This window comes from Hypanus sabinus, chromosome 18 (assembly GCF_030144855.1).
Source record: "Hypanus sabinus isolate sHypSab1 chromosome 18, sHypSab1.hap1, whole genome shotgun sequence".
Classification (NCBI taxonomy): domain Eukaryota; kingdom Metazoa; phylum Chordata; class Chondrichthyes; order Myliobatiformes; family Dasyatidae; genus Hypanus; species Hypanus sabinus.
Genome location: NC_082723.1, coordinates 17,036,315 through 17,054,431, shown reverse-complemented (window position 1 = coordinate 17,054,431; position 18,117 = coordinate 17,036,315). Strand labels below are relative to the sequence as shown.

Sequence of the window (18,117 nt, the reverse complement as noted above, 5' to 3'; positions counted from 1 at the left end):
ATCACTTTTACCAATCAACTTCCCAGCTCTATACTTCATCCCTCCCCCTCTGCCAGTTTAACCCATCACTGGCCACCTTGTACCTCTTCCTCTCCTCCCCCCACCTTCTTGCTCCAACTTCTCATCTTCTTTTCCCAATCCTGATGAACGGTCTTGGCCCGAAAAGTCGATTGTTTATTCTTTCCCATAGATGCTGCCTGGCCTGCTGAGTTCTTTTAACATTCTGTGTGTGCTGTTTTGGATTTCCAGAACCTACAAATTTTCTCATCTTTGTACTACCAAACATTCTCTGGGATGACCAGAATCACTCCATCAGGGAAGAAACCAAAGGGGAAAATTGACAAAATATATTTATCTGTAAAAGAAAAATAATGTAACAGTGTGCTAACCTTTAAAAGATGCTGTTTGGTGTTTTCGTTAAATGATACATGTATTGAAACAGATGTAATTTTGTTCAGGGGAAAATCTGTTGATAATTTAACTTGTTTTTTTATCCTCATACCATTTAGACATGCTGCCCATAAATGATAATTTAAGTTTCTCTTTTGCGCTTAATTTGCTTAAGGCAATATATTCTAAATATGTTAAATTTAATTTTCTCTATTTGCTTAGCTTTATTACAAAATTATTTTCCCAAATAACTAATTATGTGATCATCTGACAACAACTGAGCCTTGCAATGTGGCTTAGTAAAATGCTGAACCTTTTAAATGTTGTGTTCTTCCCTGATGGATTGATGGTCTTCCCAGAGAATGTTTGGTAGTGACCTTTGTACTACTTGATCACGCCTGAAGAAGTGGGAATTGAGCTCCTGGTCTATCACTGAATCCTTCTTATTACCTACAATGCATTACAGACAGACAGGCATACTTTATTGATCCCGAGGGAAATTGGGTTTTGTTACAGTTGCACCAACCAATAATAGAGTAGAAATATAGCAAAATAAAACCAGAAATAATTAAATGATAATAAGTAAATTATGCCAAGTGGAAATAAGTCCAGGACCAGCCTATTGGCTCAGTGTCTGACACTCCAAGGGAGGAGTTGTAAAGTTTGATGGCCATAGGCAGGAATGATTGTGTTTGTCAACGTTCAGAACGCAAACCTAACCAAATGCATGAGTTTTGGCAACAAATTTTCAGGTGTTGAAGAATACATTCACAGGTCCAAAATCCAAAGGAGCATTTTCTGATCATCACTCTTAACTTAAGTTCCTAGATGAACTCGCCACACTTGTATTTTTCTGTTTGACGGGATACAAGTTTCGACCAGCTTCAGATAATCCCTACCTTCAACTATCTCAGAATGAGGAGGATGTCGAGATGGACGAAGTGTAAGTACTTCCAACATTGTCTTCAACTGGAATAGTCCCAATGATTAACAGAATGTTGTGCTCAATAGCTGCAACTGAGGACCACTTTGAAATTTCAACATCAAGATTATCCTAGACTGTAAGTTCTGAAGTGAGGGAAGAAAAAAGTGAATGAATGACACAAAATTGCTTTAGTTTGCTGGTTTGCAGGTCCAGTGACCTCAAACCAAAATCTGATTGACACAGGAATGCATTTGGCTGGTAAAGTTATTGTAAGTTTTTCTGGAAAATTGGACTGGAGGTGAAGTTGTCTAAACTAATTGCAACAAATATGAAGTATTAAGTGACCCATAATTCTGAAATTGCTTTTTAATAAGGTGGTTAATCAACATGTTATGAGTAAAAATGTAAATATTTGCAAAATTCAAAATTTTCTTGTGTACTTTCACAACTACAAATAAGAAAGAAGCTGAAAGCTGTGGGCAAAGGAATATATAAAGATAAAATGCTTTTCATCCTAAGATTTTTCCTCTTTGTTGGACATGAGTGAGGTTATTCTTGGTGAAGGACTGTTAAGGAGCCACAAGAGAACTGCACATGATGCATATGATTGGCTGTGTTGTCATGTTAATTATTACTAAGTGTTTATTGGATTACATATTGAAACTGATCTTTGTTCATTGAGTGTGATGTTGCCATCATTACTAATATTTATTTATCATTCATTTGTTGTACAGAAGTCCAGTTTCGATCAGAACCAAGAGTAAATTACAGTTGAATATCAAATTTCTTCTCACTGAGGAATCCACAAAGTGAGAAGTCAGGCAAAGCAAATATTAAAATTTTCTAAATGCATGTTTGATGAAGAGGGAATTACAGAGTTTAGGGCCTTGGTGCCAGTAATGGAGTAACTTAATTCAGGAATAATCAAGTATCTAGAATGGTGGATGAGCTAATATTTTGGCAATCAGCTGCAGAGATTTTTAAACCTGGATGAGGTGTTTGAAATGTAAATTCCTAAACTGTGAGACAATGTGTATTGGAGGGCACAGAGATAGGTGAATCAACAAGGCCTGATAGGAATTTAGATTTCAGTGGGTGAGTTTTGGACTGATGCAGATTTCTAGGGTTTGGCAAAAGTGAAGCTGCTCAGGAGGGTGTTGGAATGGTCAAATTGAGACATAAATATTGATGAGGTCAGCAGAAAATGTGAGAAATCTTGGCTAGAGTTGGGTGATATTGCAGAGATATGAATACTCTTAGGGGTGATATTAACGAGATCTCAAACTAATTGTGGGATTTAATATAATAAAAGCTCTCAGTGCAAACCAGTAATTACAAAAAAGGCATGTTCTTGTACAATAGTATGTTTGGTTCATGACATCTTTTGTAATTGAACCCGATAGTATGGTGTGACAACCATAACTTTGCAAATTCTTCTTAGTATTTTTAGAATTTTTGCATATTCAATATTTTAGGAACAGCTTCTTCCCCTCTATCATCGGATTTCTAAGCAGACAATGAATCCATGTACGCTACCTCATTTTTCTTTTTACTCTCATTTCGCACTACTAATTTAATTTTATATATATTTCTCTTCGGAATTAATAGTTTTTAGTATTAAGTATTGCACTATACTGCCGCCGCAAAACAACAAATTTCATGACGTATGGCAGTGATGTTAAACCGGATTCTGATCATTTAACAATGGCAGTGAAGACCTAACGAGTAATATCGTGGGGAGCATCAAGCTACGATTTGTGTCTGCTTGCTGTTTAAGGTATTTGAATATATCCATAGCACGTATATTTGCCCACTGCAATGCAGAGGTTGGAAACATACTGAAGCCAGAGCACATACTTGCAGTTCTGTTGCTGGAGTCCAGAGGCAGTTCCAGAACATACAAAGCTAGAGAAGTGGATTAAGCAGCATCCCCATTCATTTGAATGTGGTCACTGAACTTACTTAAAAAGATGGGGTTCGGGTAAAAGTTTTTGTTTACATTGTCTTGTTATTTTACTATTAACTAATTTGTACTTGTTTAATATAATTTAAGTACTTTTAGCTTATTTACACATGTCTACATGTTGAAGACATTTAAAAACAGTGAAATATGCCCTTGTCATCAGTGAGGCACTGGGCTAAGCATCAAAGTGAAATTAAAATTTATTATCAAAGTACACGTATATTTCCATATACTACCTTGAGATTCATTTTCTTGCAGGCATTCACAGCAAAATAGAATTTATGAGAAAGCTATACATAAACTTGATCTTGCTTAATGAGATTTCCCACAGGAGTTTGATTATCATAAGTTTTTTTATTTTTTGATTAAATTTGTCTTCCAAGACTGTAATTTTATGTATAATAAGTGGTCTTTGATTTGGTGTCCACCTGAAATAAGTTTGAAATTTAAAACCAGAAAATGCAGATTTGGGCTAATTCTTTATAATACCTTTATTATTATTTTCAAAACTCTAGCTTGAGACTGCTGTAAAATGTCCTAATCTATACTTGTTTTTAGTGTACCTCAGTATATGTGTATCACTGAAGTATGTTAGTAAGCCCATCATCCTTACTGTGGCATAGGCTGCTGACAGCAGCTTGCTGGAGTCCTCTGTCTTAGCTGATAGAAGGTTGATCAGCCCTGTGGCATCCACTTTCACCACATGACTTCACATCTTCTAGGCAAAGATCCTTCCTCTCCCAAGGGTGATGTCTTTGGAGCTTCTTTTTGGTGTTCCTGCAGCTCTGGGTTTTTACTGGATTAATTTGCTGGCCCCAGGCCCAACCCTCCTCCTTTCCCAGCCAGGCCTGGGACTGTCCTTGGACAAGTTCACATGATGTAATTATGGCCTGACCAGTGTATTTTAAAGTCCCTGCAAATTGCCATTAACTTAATTCTATATTGGTCTTTTCATGAACCCTGCACCACTCTGTAAAGTGGAACTGTGCTGTCAGGTCCTACTACTACTTGTTTTGTTTGATTCTGTACTGCTCCATTTTCACCATTTCTTTAAAAAGGGAGAAAATATGTCATTTATCCTTTACATTTTGCCTCAGGAGAATATTGCTGTTCCTGAAATACTGCTTCATTCATAACGGTATACAGGTGGATGATGTAGCTTGTTGAATGAAATTTCTTGCAAAATTTTTGAGAAAACAACTCAAAATTTGACCAAATGCTCCAAAATAAATATGTAGGTATAGTATAGCAGCTTAATAGTACATCAAGATGGCCAGATTTAATGAATTACATGACTGAATCCAACAGCTCTCTTCAGACAATGCAGCTTAGTGACAAGAATTCTGGAATAGTTATGTCTTAGCAACCCATTTTAACATTCATCTCTCATTACTTTATTCTGCAAGAAATGTACTGACGGACTTAATGACAGTGCTGATTGGGTTGAGAAGCATTGCTCAGGATGCTCAGGGTTAACTGTCCAGCTTAATTGCTCACTGTTACTCAGTAAATGCACAAGTGAGACCGAGAAATTGCCTGAGCATTATTTTTTTCTGAAGAGGAGTAAGCTCTCTGCACGCCTCCATACGATAATTTTAATGGAGTAATTTAGTCAATATAGTTGAGCAAAGCTGAAATGTTGAGCATTAGCAAAACTGCAGATTTTTTTTTGCTGGTACGCAAGTCATCTCTGATCTGCCAGTTATACAAATCTTTATTTTGTAAGTAGTTTGGGACTCGTGCTGCTATATTCCATGATTTTAAAAGCATAAATTGCTGAAAAAACACAGCATGTTGAACAGAATCCAAAAATGAATTAATGTTGCATTTGGAGGTACTTCATCATGTGGTTTTAAACTGCAGTGCTGCTTTTCCAGCCTATTTTGGCTCAATCTGGTTATCTTGTATTTTATTTCTCCAATCCCAAAGTTGTGCATTTGGTTAACTTTTATACAGATTGGGCAAGGTTGTGAAATAATGATAAGAATGGATTTAATTGAACATAGGAACCTTTCTTAGTTACTCACCAGCCATTATGTCCTTGGGATCAAGCACAAGCCACAGTCTAATTGTCACCTTATGGTCTTCTGAAAATAGCAAAAAATGTTTCTTATTGTAATAGGTGGACCATTAGTGGGGAAACCAGAGGCTGTGTTGAGTCCTGAAGCTCATAGGAACATATTCTCTTGTTTTATTCAAGGTTTTCAATTGATTAAAAATCCCTTACTCTATTGAGGAATGCAGATTTGATATACGAGGGCATCAACTGAACTAACTACTCATTATAGACAATTAAAACCAAAGAAAATGTTGGAAATTGACTAACCTGTTCAAAGAGAATCATGCACACAAAACACTGGAGGGATACAGCAAATCGGGCCACATGTATGGGGGAAGTAAAGAATTGATGTTTTGTGCTGAGACCCTTCATCACAAAGGAAGGGAGTAGAAGCCAGGGTGGGGGGAAGGTATACAATCTGATAGGTGATAGATGAGATCAGGTGAAGGGGAAGGTGGACGGATGAAGGAGGGGTAATGAACTAAGAAGTTGGGAGGCTGACTTCCTTGACTACTTGTCTGTCTCCACTGATTTCCCTCCTAGCACTTAACCCTGCAAGCAAGTCAAGTGCTACCCCTGTATCTACATCTCCTTCCTCACCGCCATTCAGGGTCCCAAGCAGTCCTTACTGGTGAGGCAACGCTTCATCTGCGTGTCTGTCAGTGCTCGCAGTGCGACGGGTCCTACTTTATTGAGACCCAACACAGATTGGACTTGGAGCAGACCATCGACTGTTTGTTCCTTTCCATAGATGCTGCCTGATTTGCTGAGTTCTTTCAGCAGCTAGTGTGTTGCTCAAGATTTTCATCATCTGCTGATGTTCTTGTGTTTTTGGTCAAAGGAAAAAAAGGTTTAATATTTCAGTTGCAGCCCATTATCAGAAGTGACTGAAGAAATGTTTTCCTTTTTTTGATTCTGATTGACTTTTATATTTATATAAATGTTTCTTTTTATTCTTTTTTTTTGTTTTGTTAAGTAGTAACAAGTATGATTTACCTCTCATTATCTGTACTTTGCATGATAAGGTGTTGTATTTATTCACACATTATCAAACAATAGATAAATGTGTCTGATAATGCACCTGCTTGTTTTGAGAGTGGCTTACTCATCCCCTGGAACCCTTTAACTTGCTACAGATTTTATTTTCACGTAACATGCTTCAGTGATTGATTGGATCAAATTATTGTTTTTTATCTGCAAGTATTTTTAGTCTGTTTCTTATTTTGAGCTAATTAATACTCCATCATACTTAATCATAACTGATCACCTTACACTTAAGTTGTATTTAATTCTTGGAAGAAAAAAATAGCTTGGCTAATACAGGTTAAGTACCTGTTATCTGAAATTCTTGAGGCTAGAAATGTTTCAGATTTTGGATTTTTTTTCCAGATTTGGGCACATATACTGAGATAGCTTGGGACCCCCATCATTTCTAACTCTGAATTTATGTGCTACCTGTAAGCAGTCTTTATCTTACACTTCAACACACACAAAATGCTGCAGGAACTCAGTGGGTCAGGCAGCATCTATAATCAATGTTTCAGGCAAAAACCCTCTTTCAGGATTGAGAAGGAAGGGGGACGATGCCAGAATAAAAAGGTGGGGGAAGGGGAATGCAGCTAGCTGGAAAGTAATGGGTGAAGCCAGGTGGGTAGGAAAGGTCAAGGACTGGAGAAGAAAGTGTCTTACACTTGTTCATCACATATATGCACTGATGCAGCCATTTGTCGTGTTCGATATTCATCAGTGACGATCTTGGCAAAGTCATCAATGAATCTCTCTGCTGCTGCATGATAAGCCGAGGCTTTATCGCCATTGTAATGTATGAATCTATTTCTTTTAGGCCAATGACCCCCCCCCCCCCAGCCTACACATTGATTTGTCTGCACATGCACTGTGTCTATGCATGCTCATTGTTCTCTTCCCCCTTCCCCTCCCACTGACAAGCGCAGAATGCAACTATGCACAGATTAACTGAGAGGCCCTTAGTCTAGTATGGGGAATAGAGAATTTCCACCACTACCTCTGCCGACAAAAGTTTACAGATCACCAGCCCCTTGTGTCTATTTTCAATCCAGAAAGGGAATTCCAGTGATGACTGCTACCCGGTTACAATGTTGGGCACTGTTCCTAGGAGCCCACTCGTATGACATAGAGTTCAAGGGTACCAAACACAGCAACATTGATGGCTTGCCACGTCTTCCAGTGTTAGCAACTGAGAAGTTTTCATACTGTGACCCAGCAGAAGTGTTCCACACTGCACTGATGGATCAGTTGCCGGTAACAAATTCTGAAATACAAAGGGAAACGAGGAATGACCCGACATTGTCAAAAATCTATGAAATCACCATGCAAGGATGGCCAGCTTGTGGTAACCCAATGTTTCCTGAGTTCTCAGCAAGTCGAGACCTACTGTTGGTATGTCAAAGAACACTGATGTGTGGATCTTGTGTTGTGGCTCCCTCTAAACTGCGTGCCAGTGTGTTAGCAAATCTGCATGAGGGGAGATGAAGAGTGTTGCCTGAAGCTATGTGTGATGGCTGGGAATAGATAAACAGATTGAAGACGGCCAAAAGCTTTTTAGGATGCCAAAAGGTTGAAAATGCACCCTCACAGGTACTGTGACACCAGTGGGAGTGACCATCTTCACCATGGCAAAGAGTACATGTTGACTTTGCTGGGCCATTCATGGACTCCATGTTCCTGATTGCTGTGGATGCTCATTCGAAGTGGCTGGAGGTTATACCAGTGAAGTTAACCACATCAGCAAAGACTGCCTCCGCCCTGAGAACCAGCTTTGCCAGAAATGGCTCACCAGAGCCAATTGTGAGTGACAATGGACTGCAATACACATCAAAAGAATTCCGAATGTTCATGAAGCAAAATGGCATCAGACATTTCAAGTCAACTGCTCACCACCCAGCAACAAATGGGTTAGCTGAAAGATTTATCCAAAACTTCAAGAAGTCTATTAAAGTGATGGACAAGGAGGATGTTTCTCTACAGCACAAGGTGGATCACTTCCTTTTTGTCTATTCATTCATTCACCGACATATCAAATCCCTGTAATGTTGTTCATGAGCAGGAATCTGAGATCTTGTAAAGATCTTCTGAAACCAGTTCTGTTGAGGGAAGTGCAGAATAAACAGTTCAGCCAGCTGCCAAGCGAAGCAGCGAGGACTTTGAGATTGGACAGGAAGTCTGTGCATAATTACTGAGAAGACAAGTGGACACCCAGCAGGACAGCTACAAGAACTGAACCACTGATGTACACAGTGGATGATGGAGATCAGACGTGGAGACGTCATGTGGACCAGGTACTGGATGCTTAACTGAAGAACACACCTGAGTCAATTGCATCCAACAAGATGGACACATTACAGTCACCGGACTTACCTCTCAGTGACAATGCCACTGCCAGCAATGTGACACCGGCAACCGAGAACGTTGTGTTAGCCAAGACACCTACCAAATGCAGTGCAACTCCACAGGTCCGGAAGTGTGACAAAAACGTTATCGTTGACAAGAGACCTGCCAAACCTGATGCCACTTGATAGGTTCAGAGCAGCTATCCTGAAAGAAACAGAGCACCACCCAAAAGACTGAACCTTCCATTTCGCAGTGCTGTTATGGAGTGTTATTGTGAAAGTGTGCTTTTTTTTGGGAATATAGGTTTATGAAAGGGAAATCAAATATTTTTTACATGTATAGTTTTATGGTGTATTAGTCTAAAGGGGAAGGAAGTATAATGTATGGATCTATTTCTTTTAGAGCAATGACTCCCTCTCCCTTTAGCACAATGTATTGATTTGTTGACGGTACATGCGCATTGTTCCCCCCCCCCCCCCCCCGCACTGCAATGTGAATATATCAGTTAAAGCCAACTCCTGAGCTTTTATTTAATTGATATGTAGTTGAGCACATACACAACAAATCTTTAAAAAATTCATGCCATGCTTTTTACTAAATTTTTACAACCAGCCTGTTCAATATTCAGAATTACCTTCCATTTTCAATTTGTTGTGATAGATCTTTGCTTGTTTCATGACGAGCATGCCATTAAGTGGCCTATCAAGTGTGACAGTGGAAAAGTGTGTATGGAACCGGAGGAGATAGCAGAGGTACTCAATGAGTGCTTTGCTTCAGTAGTCACTATGGAAAAGGACCTTGGTGTTTTTAGGTATGATGCAGCGGACTGAAAAGCTTGAGCATGTAGATATTAAGGAAGAGGATGTGCTGGAGCTTTTGGAAAGCATTGTTGGATAAGTCACCGGGACAGGACAGGATGTATCCCAGGTTACTGTGGGAAGTAAGGGAGGAGATTGCTGAGCCTCTGGTGATGATCTTTGCATCATCAATGAGGACGGAGAGGCAGGGTGGTTCCGGAGGATTGGAGAGTTGCAGATGTTGATCCTTATTCAAGAAAGGCAGTAGAGATAGCCCAGGAAATTATAGACCAGTGAGTCTTACTTCAGTAATTGGTAAGTTGATGGAGAAGACCCTCTCAGGATTTGGAGAGACATGATATGATTAGGAGTAGTCAGCATGGCTTTGTCAAAGGCAGATCGTGCCTTACAAGCCTGATTGAATTTTTTTAGGATGTGACTAAACACATTGATGATGGTAGAACTGCAGATGTACTGTATATGAATTTCAGCAAGGCATTTAATAAGGTACCCTATGCAAGACTTACTGAGAAAGTAAGGAGGCATGGGGTCCAAGGGGACTACTTTGAAGATTCAGAACTGCCTTGCCCACAGAAGGCAAAGAGTGGTTGTAAACACAAAATTACAACTGCAGATGCTGTGGATCAAAGAGTACATACACAATGCTGGAAGAACTCAGCAGGCCAGGCAGCATCCGTGAGAAAAGAGTAGCCAACGTCTCGGCCAGACGCTGCCTGGCCTGCTGAGTTCTTCCAGCGTTGTGTACGTATAAAGAGTGGTTGTAGATTGGTCATACTCCACATGGAGGTCGGTGACCAGTGGTGTGCCTCAGGGATCTGTTCTGGGACCCGTATTCTTTGTGATTTTTATAAATGACCTGGATGAGGAAGTGGAGGGTTGGGTTAGTAAATTTGCTGATGACACAAAGGTTGGGTGAGTTGTGGATAGTGTGGAGGGCTGTCAGAGGTTACAGCGGGACATTGATAAGATGCAAAACTGGGCTGAGAAGTGGCAGATGGAGTTCAACCCAGATAAGTGTGAAGTGGTTGATTTTGGTAGGTCAAATACGATGGCAGAATATAGTATTAATGGTAAGACTATTTGCAGTGGGGAGGATCAGAAGGATCTTTGGGTCGGAGTCCATAGGACGCTCAAAGCATCTGCACAGGTTGACTCTGTGGTTAAGAAGGCGTATGGTGCATTGGCCTTCATCAATCGTGGGATTGAGTTTAAGAGCCGAGAGGTAATGTTGCAGCTATATAGGACTCTGGTCAGACCCCACTTAGAGTACTGTGCTCATTTCTGGTCGCCTCACTACAGGAAGGATGTGGAAACCTTAGAAAGGGTGCAGAGGAGATTTACAAGGATTTTGCCTGGATTGGGGAGCATGCCTTATGAGAATAGGTTGAGTGAACTCAGCCTTTTTTCCTTGGAGTGACAGAAGATGAGAGATGACATGATAGAGGTGTATAAGATGATGATTGATCGTGTGGATAGTGGGGGGCTTTTTCCCAGGGCTGAAATGGCTAACATGAGAGGGCACAGTTTTAAGTAAGTGCTTGGAAGTAGGTACAGAGGAGATGTCAGGGGTACGTTATTTTATGCAGAGAGTGGTGAATGCGTGGAATGGGCTGCCAGCGACGGTGGTGGAAGCGGATATGATATGGTCTTTTAAGAGGTTCCTGGATAGGTACATGGAGCTTAGAAAAATAGAGGGCTATGGTAAGCCTAGGTTGTTCTAAGAAGGACATGTTCAACACAGCTTTGTGGGAGGGCCTGTATTGTGCTGTAGATTTTCATGTGAATCCATTTTTTCAATGCATGATTGAGATCTTCTTTTCTCCACTTTATGCAGTGTTTTTCTATTTTTCTGTCTTAAAGTCTGTTCATTACATATGTGAGGTCACTTCTCAGAACAGTCTGTGGTGCACCTGCGCATCACCTGGGAACCTTCCCAACGTCTTGTAGAATTTTCTATTTGTGATGTTATGTCGGCATTCAAAAAAATTCCGGAAAAATGATACTCAACCTGTCTAGTGTAATATTAGATGTGAACACATTAGATGGATTCAACTCGTGAGATGTGTTTAAAAAATTCAAGATGTGTTTAAAGATTCAAGTTTATTTATAATGTGTACATCAAAACATAGAGTGAAATATGCAAACGCTACATAACAACCAACACACTTGAGGGTGTGCTAAGGGCACCACCACACATTTTGGCACTCACATAGGATACCCACAATGCTTGGCAGAACAACACAGAACACAATGAAACTACAGCAAAACAAGCCATGTTTCTACCTCCCACCCACACGTATACACAGTCCTCTCACCCTAACGTTAGCCTGTTCCTCATAAAGACATGTTACTCTGTTCATCATAGTTCTTTCTTCTATTTGGAGAATTTTTTTGCTCAGTAAAGTGATGAATAAGGAACAATGTTGATATAAGAGATAAGCTTCCCTTTATTGTAGGTGGAATTTGAGAATCACAGCAGCACGGAGGAGGCCGTTTGGCCCATAGAGCTCTTGCTCATACTGCCAGCATTTCCCACATGGCTCTGCTGTTTTTCTCCTGTCAAGTAGTAATTAAATGCTTTCAAGGCTTGGAAGGCAATTAATAATTAAGTCTGCGTCTGCTACTCTTTCAGGCAGTGAATTCCAGACCTTGAGTTTCCCATGCTAACTCTTGTTATTCAAGACAATTAAAACAAAGAAGCAGGAGGTGTTTACCTCAGGATATGGACAGGTTTCAAGTACAGATCAAAACCTAGCATCTGATGGAGTTCCAGTCCTTTTGAAATGATTTTCCTGAGTGGCTTGTATCCGGGGGGGGGGGGTTAAAGCTAATTTTTTCTCACTAATGAGACAGCTGACAATTGCACTCCCACAAATAGTTATTGTAGTGGCAATTGTGGAGGTGTTGATTAATTGTTTATCTTTCAAATTTGAATCAAGCATAATGTGGCTAATTGTTTGATCTGCAGTCTGATAGGTCTTGGGACATGCTTAAATACAAGTGGGAATTGACAGTTTAAAGATTGACCTGCCAGGTTTGATTTCTGTCTTAATATCCAGGAACAAATTTTGAAATAGACTTGATGTTTCTAAATTCATTGCAAAGACAACTTGCTGTTACTTGAGGTGAAAATAAATGATGTGACTGTGACTAGTCTTGTTTGAAATACTGTTGTGATATCAATGTACAAGATTCTGAAGGGCGTGTTCTGGTGGAAAATTGGAGCCATCAAGTCTTCTTGATCCAGTGTAAGCAATCACAAAGTTTAGAGCTTGCAGTGTTCAGTTTATTTGATGTGGTAATGGAATCTGGGAGCTATTCCCAAAGATAATAATAGAGGATGATGAGTGTTGTCTCGTTTTTCAGAGAATGACTGTGGATCACTTGTAAAAAGGAACTTAATAAGAATGTGATATCACTTCCAGAATCATAATCAGGTTTGCTATTAGAGTCATCGTCATAAAAAACTTCCTCGAAAAAACTCTATAAGATTAGACACAACCTACCACGCACAAAGCCATGCAGACTATCCCTAATCAGTCCCTGTCTATCTAAATATTCATATATCCAGTTCCTTAGAATGCCTTGCAATAACTTTCCTCACTGGCCTATAATTTCTTGGCCTATTCTTAGAGCCTTTCTTAAGCAGCGTAACAACATCAGCTAACCTCCAATCCCCTGGCACCTCTCCTGTTGCTAAGAATGATTTAAATATCTCTGCTAGAGCCATGCAATTTATGCACTTGCCTTCCACAGGGTCCAGGGAAAACCCTGTCAGGCCCTGGGGATCTGGTCACCCTAATTTGCCTCAAGTCAGCAAAACCCTCCTGCTCTGTAATTGGAAGAGGGTCCATATCCTCGCTGCTACTTTGCCTCACTTCAATAGATTCTGTGTCTGTCTGCTGAGTGTATTCAGATACAAAACAAAATCCATTTTTAAGGTTTCAAAGGTATGTTTAATGTCAGAGAAATGTATACAATATACTTCCTGAAATGCGTTTTCTTCGCAACCATCCACAAAAACAGAGCAGTGCCTGCAAAGAATGAATGACAGTTAAATGTTAGAACCCCAAAGTCCCCTCACCCCATTCTCCTCCCTCCCTCCCACACGTAAGTGATAGCAAACAATGATCCCCCTCCCCCACCAGCAAAAAGAAGCATCGGCACCCACCACTGAGCACTCAAGCGTGCAGTAAAGCAACAGCAAAGACACAGACTTGCAGTACCCCAAAGGCTACTCGTTCACCCGGTATTCGACATACCACAGGCTCACTCTCCTTCAACTCTTTTGGCTCCATACATACAATACCACTGATCTTCTCAAGAACCAATTTTGTCCTTCACTATTCTTTTGCTTTTAACACATCTGTAAAAACCTTTAGGATTCTCCTCCACCTTGTCTGCTAGAGCAACCTCATGCCTTTTAGCCCTACTGATTTTTTAAGTGTTCTCTTGCATTCCTTATACTCAAGTTCCTCATTTCTTCCTACCCGCTTATACCTGCTGTGCACCTCCTTTGTCTTTCTTACATATAGTGGATTTTGTTGTTTCGTGGCAGCTCACAGGTTACAATAAGAAATGCTATAATTGTGCAAAAAGAGAGCAAAATAGTGAGATAGTGCTCGTAAATCCTACAGATATCTGATGGCAGAGGGGAACAAGCTGTTCTTAAATTGCTGAGTGCGTCTTCAGTTTCCTGTACCTCCTCCCTGATGGTGGTAATGCAATGAGGGCATGTCCTGGAAGGCAAAGGTCCTTAATGGTAGATGCAGCTTTCTTGAGGCACTGACTTTGGAAGAATTTTTCCTGCCATGTTACCCAATTACACTATATCAAGCAGAATTAAATATTTAAGAAGAAACTGGGCAGATACGCCAGGAACCAAGTCTTCCCATTAGATTGCTGGTTGTGTTCACTCCGTTGATTAGTTTGAATAACAGGGGTTCAGGTGAGGGGGGTTGATGGAAAAGATGTAGGAAACGCTGATTGCCATATGGTGCCTCTGAAAACAACAGTGCATCATGGGTTGAGATCACTTCTTCCATGCTTGTGTGAAATACGTTTGAGAAATGTGAGGAAGTTAACACTCTGGAGCTTGTATGAGTGTGGAACTTAAAACCAGTAATCATAACAAAATAATCATAATTGCCTGAAATGACAATATAAAATTGATAGAGTAATATCACTGTTAAAAGACTATTGATTTCAATAAGAATGAGGCAGGTATCCATGCCAAGTAGCAAAGCTCTTTTGATTTACCAGTCATAGCCATGGGATAATGCTGAGCAAAAGACGGAGAAAAACCTTTTAGCCGACTTTACTGCCAGGCGATGTCTGGCTGCAGAGGAGTCCAGGACTCTGGAGACAGGTTCCATATATTCCAGCACACAGCTTTTCCTTTCCTGCATTTGTGTCATTGCCTTTGTGCCCTTAGACCATGTGAGCACTCTCTGTGAATTTGACCTTATGAAGTATTATGAAGAAAAAATCTATTGCTCAGACCTCCACAATAAATCGCCGTGCCTTTCAAACAAAACTGCTTGCAACCTGGCTTTCCGATTTAATCTTGAATAGTGTTTTGGTCTGCACACATTATCTGACACTCTTCCTTTTCTCACCTCATCAACATTCTCTGACTCCTCTGATACTCCATAAGTCTGACCACTATAAATTCATTGGGGGAAAGGAGGGTGATGTTTAATGCTTCATTAAGGTAAAGGAATATTATAGATGAGAAAATTGCTACTCTTTCATTGAAGTCCAACAATTAAGAAAATACATTGATGTGGGAAATTTGTTTCTAATGTGTTTGCCTGGGGTTTGTTGTCTTTGAATTTTAAAAATGTTAACATTTAAATTACTTTAGTGTATTCTGTACTTCTTGGCAATTAGATTGTACATTATTATTTCTGTGTATTTTTCTTTATGAATTAAGTATGATAGTTCTCTTCTCAGAAATGTTTACTTTTAAATTCAAGCCAATAAGACACCATTAAGATGTCAGACCACTTGATAGTATCTTACAGTTGATTTTTAACTGTTTTCTGTGACTGTTTCTTACTGCTATTTTTTTACGTGGTTCCTATGTTGCATGTTCTGTATGTGCCTTGTGCTGTGTATGATTGTAGGTACAATGTTTTGTGTCTTGGCCCTGGAGTGATGCTGTTTCTTTTGACTGTATTCATGGGTCTTCATGAATTATGGATTGACAGTTGAGCTTGATGCTGAAGTGTATCCTAGGGTGTGCTGGGACACACCGTCAGTGATGTAACCTGGGGTCATCAGGTGATTCGGGTCTTTCACTATCAGACATCCTCACCCAGGCAACCCAGCCTAGGTTGATCAAGCCCAACAGCACTGGTCCCTGGGTCACACCTCTTGGTCCATAGCTATCTGGAGGATTGCTCAGCAGCCTCTGTGATAGTCCCAATGGCTCTATCTTTGCAGCCTCCGTAATGCCAAGGAGAGAGAAGGTTCTGTAGAGCAAGCAGCTCGTAAAACCTCTACACCCCACCTCTACAGGCTGGCATCTTGTCCTCTACCCCTGTCTCTGGCACTGCTCTACCAGCTTCTGATGTATGTTCAAACACCTCCTCAATCCGTCATCCCAAGGCACTGTCAGTTCTACCATGCCCACCTGCTTTGAGGCTTCTGACAGACTGTGTCAGGCCTCAGTGATGATGATGCAATGAAGTAAGGGAACTTCAATTGCTTGCCAAGATTGGCAGTCAGAAGCCATGGTAAGCAAGCCTGCTGGTGATCTAAGTGAAACTCTGGTTGCTCTCCAGCTTTGACAAAGGCCATGAGATATCTGGGTTGGCGGATGTGCTTCCACTTGTTAATAGCTGAGGGGATATTTTCTGCCACTGCTTTCAGCAACTGGCTGTGGCGCCAGCGATCGCGGCCTTCTCCCAGGGCATTTGGACAAGACTTTGCGGTCATTGGAGACAATAATTCTCTTGTACAGGAAACTGTGAATGCCTCATTCAGGCTGCTGCAATTTATTCCTCTTCCCATATAGAGCAATGCTGTTCAGGCCACGTGGAAGGCCCAGCCAACTTGGAATGTAGCCATTGATCTCCCTTTGGGGAACCTCAAGTGTTGACATGAGTACCTCATATACCAGCATGGGCCAAGGAGGATGCCATGATGGTAGATCCAAGCCTTGAACTTGCCAGGTATGATTGACTTATCCACATAGGTGAGCCACACTTCTAACTCCTTGGTGGTATTCTGGTAGCAGCCGCATCTCAGAGACCTTCCCCAAGCTCTTGACTCACTTCTCAGCGACAGATGGGATAGCAGTACCATCCAAGGAGAAATGGAACTTGTCCATGAGTCTACCTTTCTTTAACACTAGAGACCCAGATTTCTCTGGTTAGAGCTCATCCTTGCCCATGCGATGAGCCTCTCTAGCCCCTGCAATATCATCCTTGCCTGGGAACTGATGTAGCTGGCAACAGATCCATGAAGGCTCTGACTGGAGGCTGCCAGACACCTGTCACAGTCAGAGGGCCTCTACACTCCACTTCAGCTGCCTTAACCAGCTTGCTTGTGGTTAGGGAGAAGAGAATCACTGAGACTGTACATCTGGTTATAACGTCCTTCTCAAGCTGATGCCAGCCTGATGTCCTTGCTAACTGTAATATTTCCAATGCAACTTCATGTTAGGTCTTTGCATGCTGTACTTGTCCTTGATTAACTGGCACATGCTCAAGGTATTTGGGAACAGAAGGCCTATCATTTTACTGATCTAGAATTATGAACTGGTACTGCACAAGTGCAGGCTATTCAGACCAATAAATCTGCACCTGTTTTCTTTCACTTTCTTGCCCATGTCTCAGTTGGATATGTGAGAGGCAAGAAATCATTGAGATTCTTGACTGGTCAGGGCATGAAGGGATATGGGGAGAGGACAGGAGATTGTGGCTGAGAGGAAAATTGCATCAGCCATAGTGAAATGGGCCAAATGGCCTAATTTTGCTCCTGTATCTTAATGAAATTTATTACAATGTTGCAGTGTGATACAGATTTATTTTGAAGAAGGAATCTTGTTTTTATTTTCTTGAGGACAACATTAAGAAGTTGATGTCATAGCTCTGGGTCTTCGATCACCCACCTAAACCATGGGTGACTTAAAGAAGGCAATTAATCTCCCTCTGCAAATTAACCTGCTGATCTGTATCACTTTTGAAATATTGACATGTTTTTCCTGCACACCAAGTCCCCTTAAATGCTTGCAATTAGAGCACAGATTCTAAGGGGAAAACCAAAAAAAAAACACAGATACCTCCTAAAGCTGCCAGCAAGGACACAATGGCTACTATGACACACAGCATTCAACCCCTTCGTGGATATAACAACAAGGTATGTTCCAAATCATGTGTTTCAGCTTGTCAAAACAAATTGTAGTTTGCGTTAGGTTTACTGAAATCTTCTAGGGGCAAGATAGATAAGTTTTTGACTTCCCTCACAATTCAAGGCAGCTGATTGTTGATGGCTGCCACTAAAGCAGCAAACAGTTGAGTTGTCAGCAGAACTCTGTCTTGATCCCAGCCCTGGCCACAAACCTACCAGCGTTCCTGTCCCAGGT

At 40.8% G+C, this 18,117-nt stretch overlaps 1 protein-coding gene across 1 annotated transcript in view; it reads left to right on the top strand.

Annotated features, from left to right (window-relative positions):
* The window catches only part of gpr107 (G protein-coupled receptor 107), a 135,201-nt gene that overhangs the window by 93,694 nt on the left and 23,390 nt on the right, over positions 1-18,117 (top strand). The window contains exon 17 of the mRNA XM_059993731.1: positions 1,212-1,333. Coding sequence (XP_059849714.1) covers positions 1,212-1,333 — 122 coding nt within the window. The remainder of the gene's footprint in view (positions 1-1,211; positions 1,334-18,117) is intronic.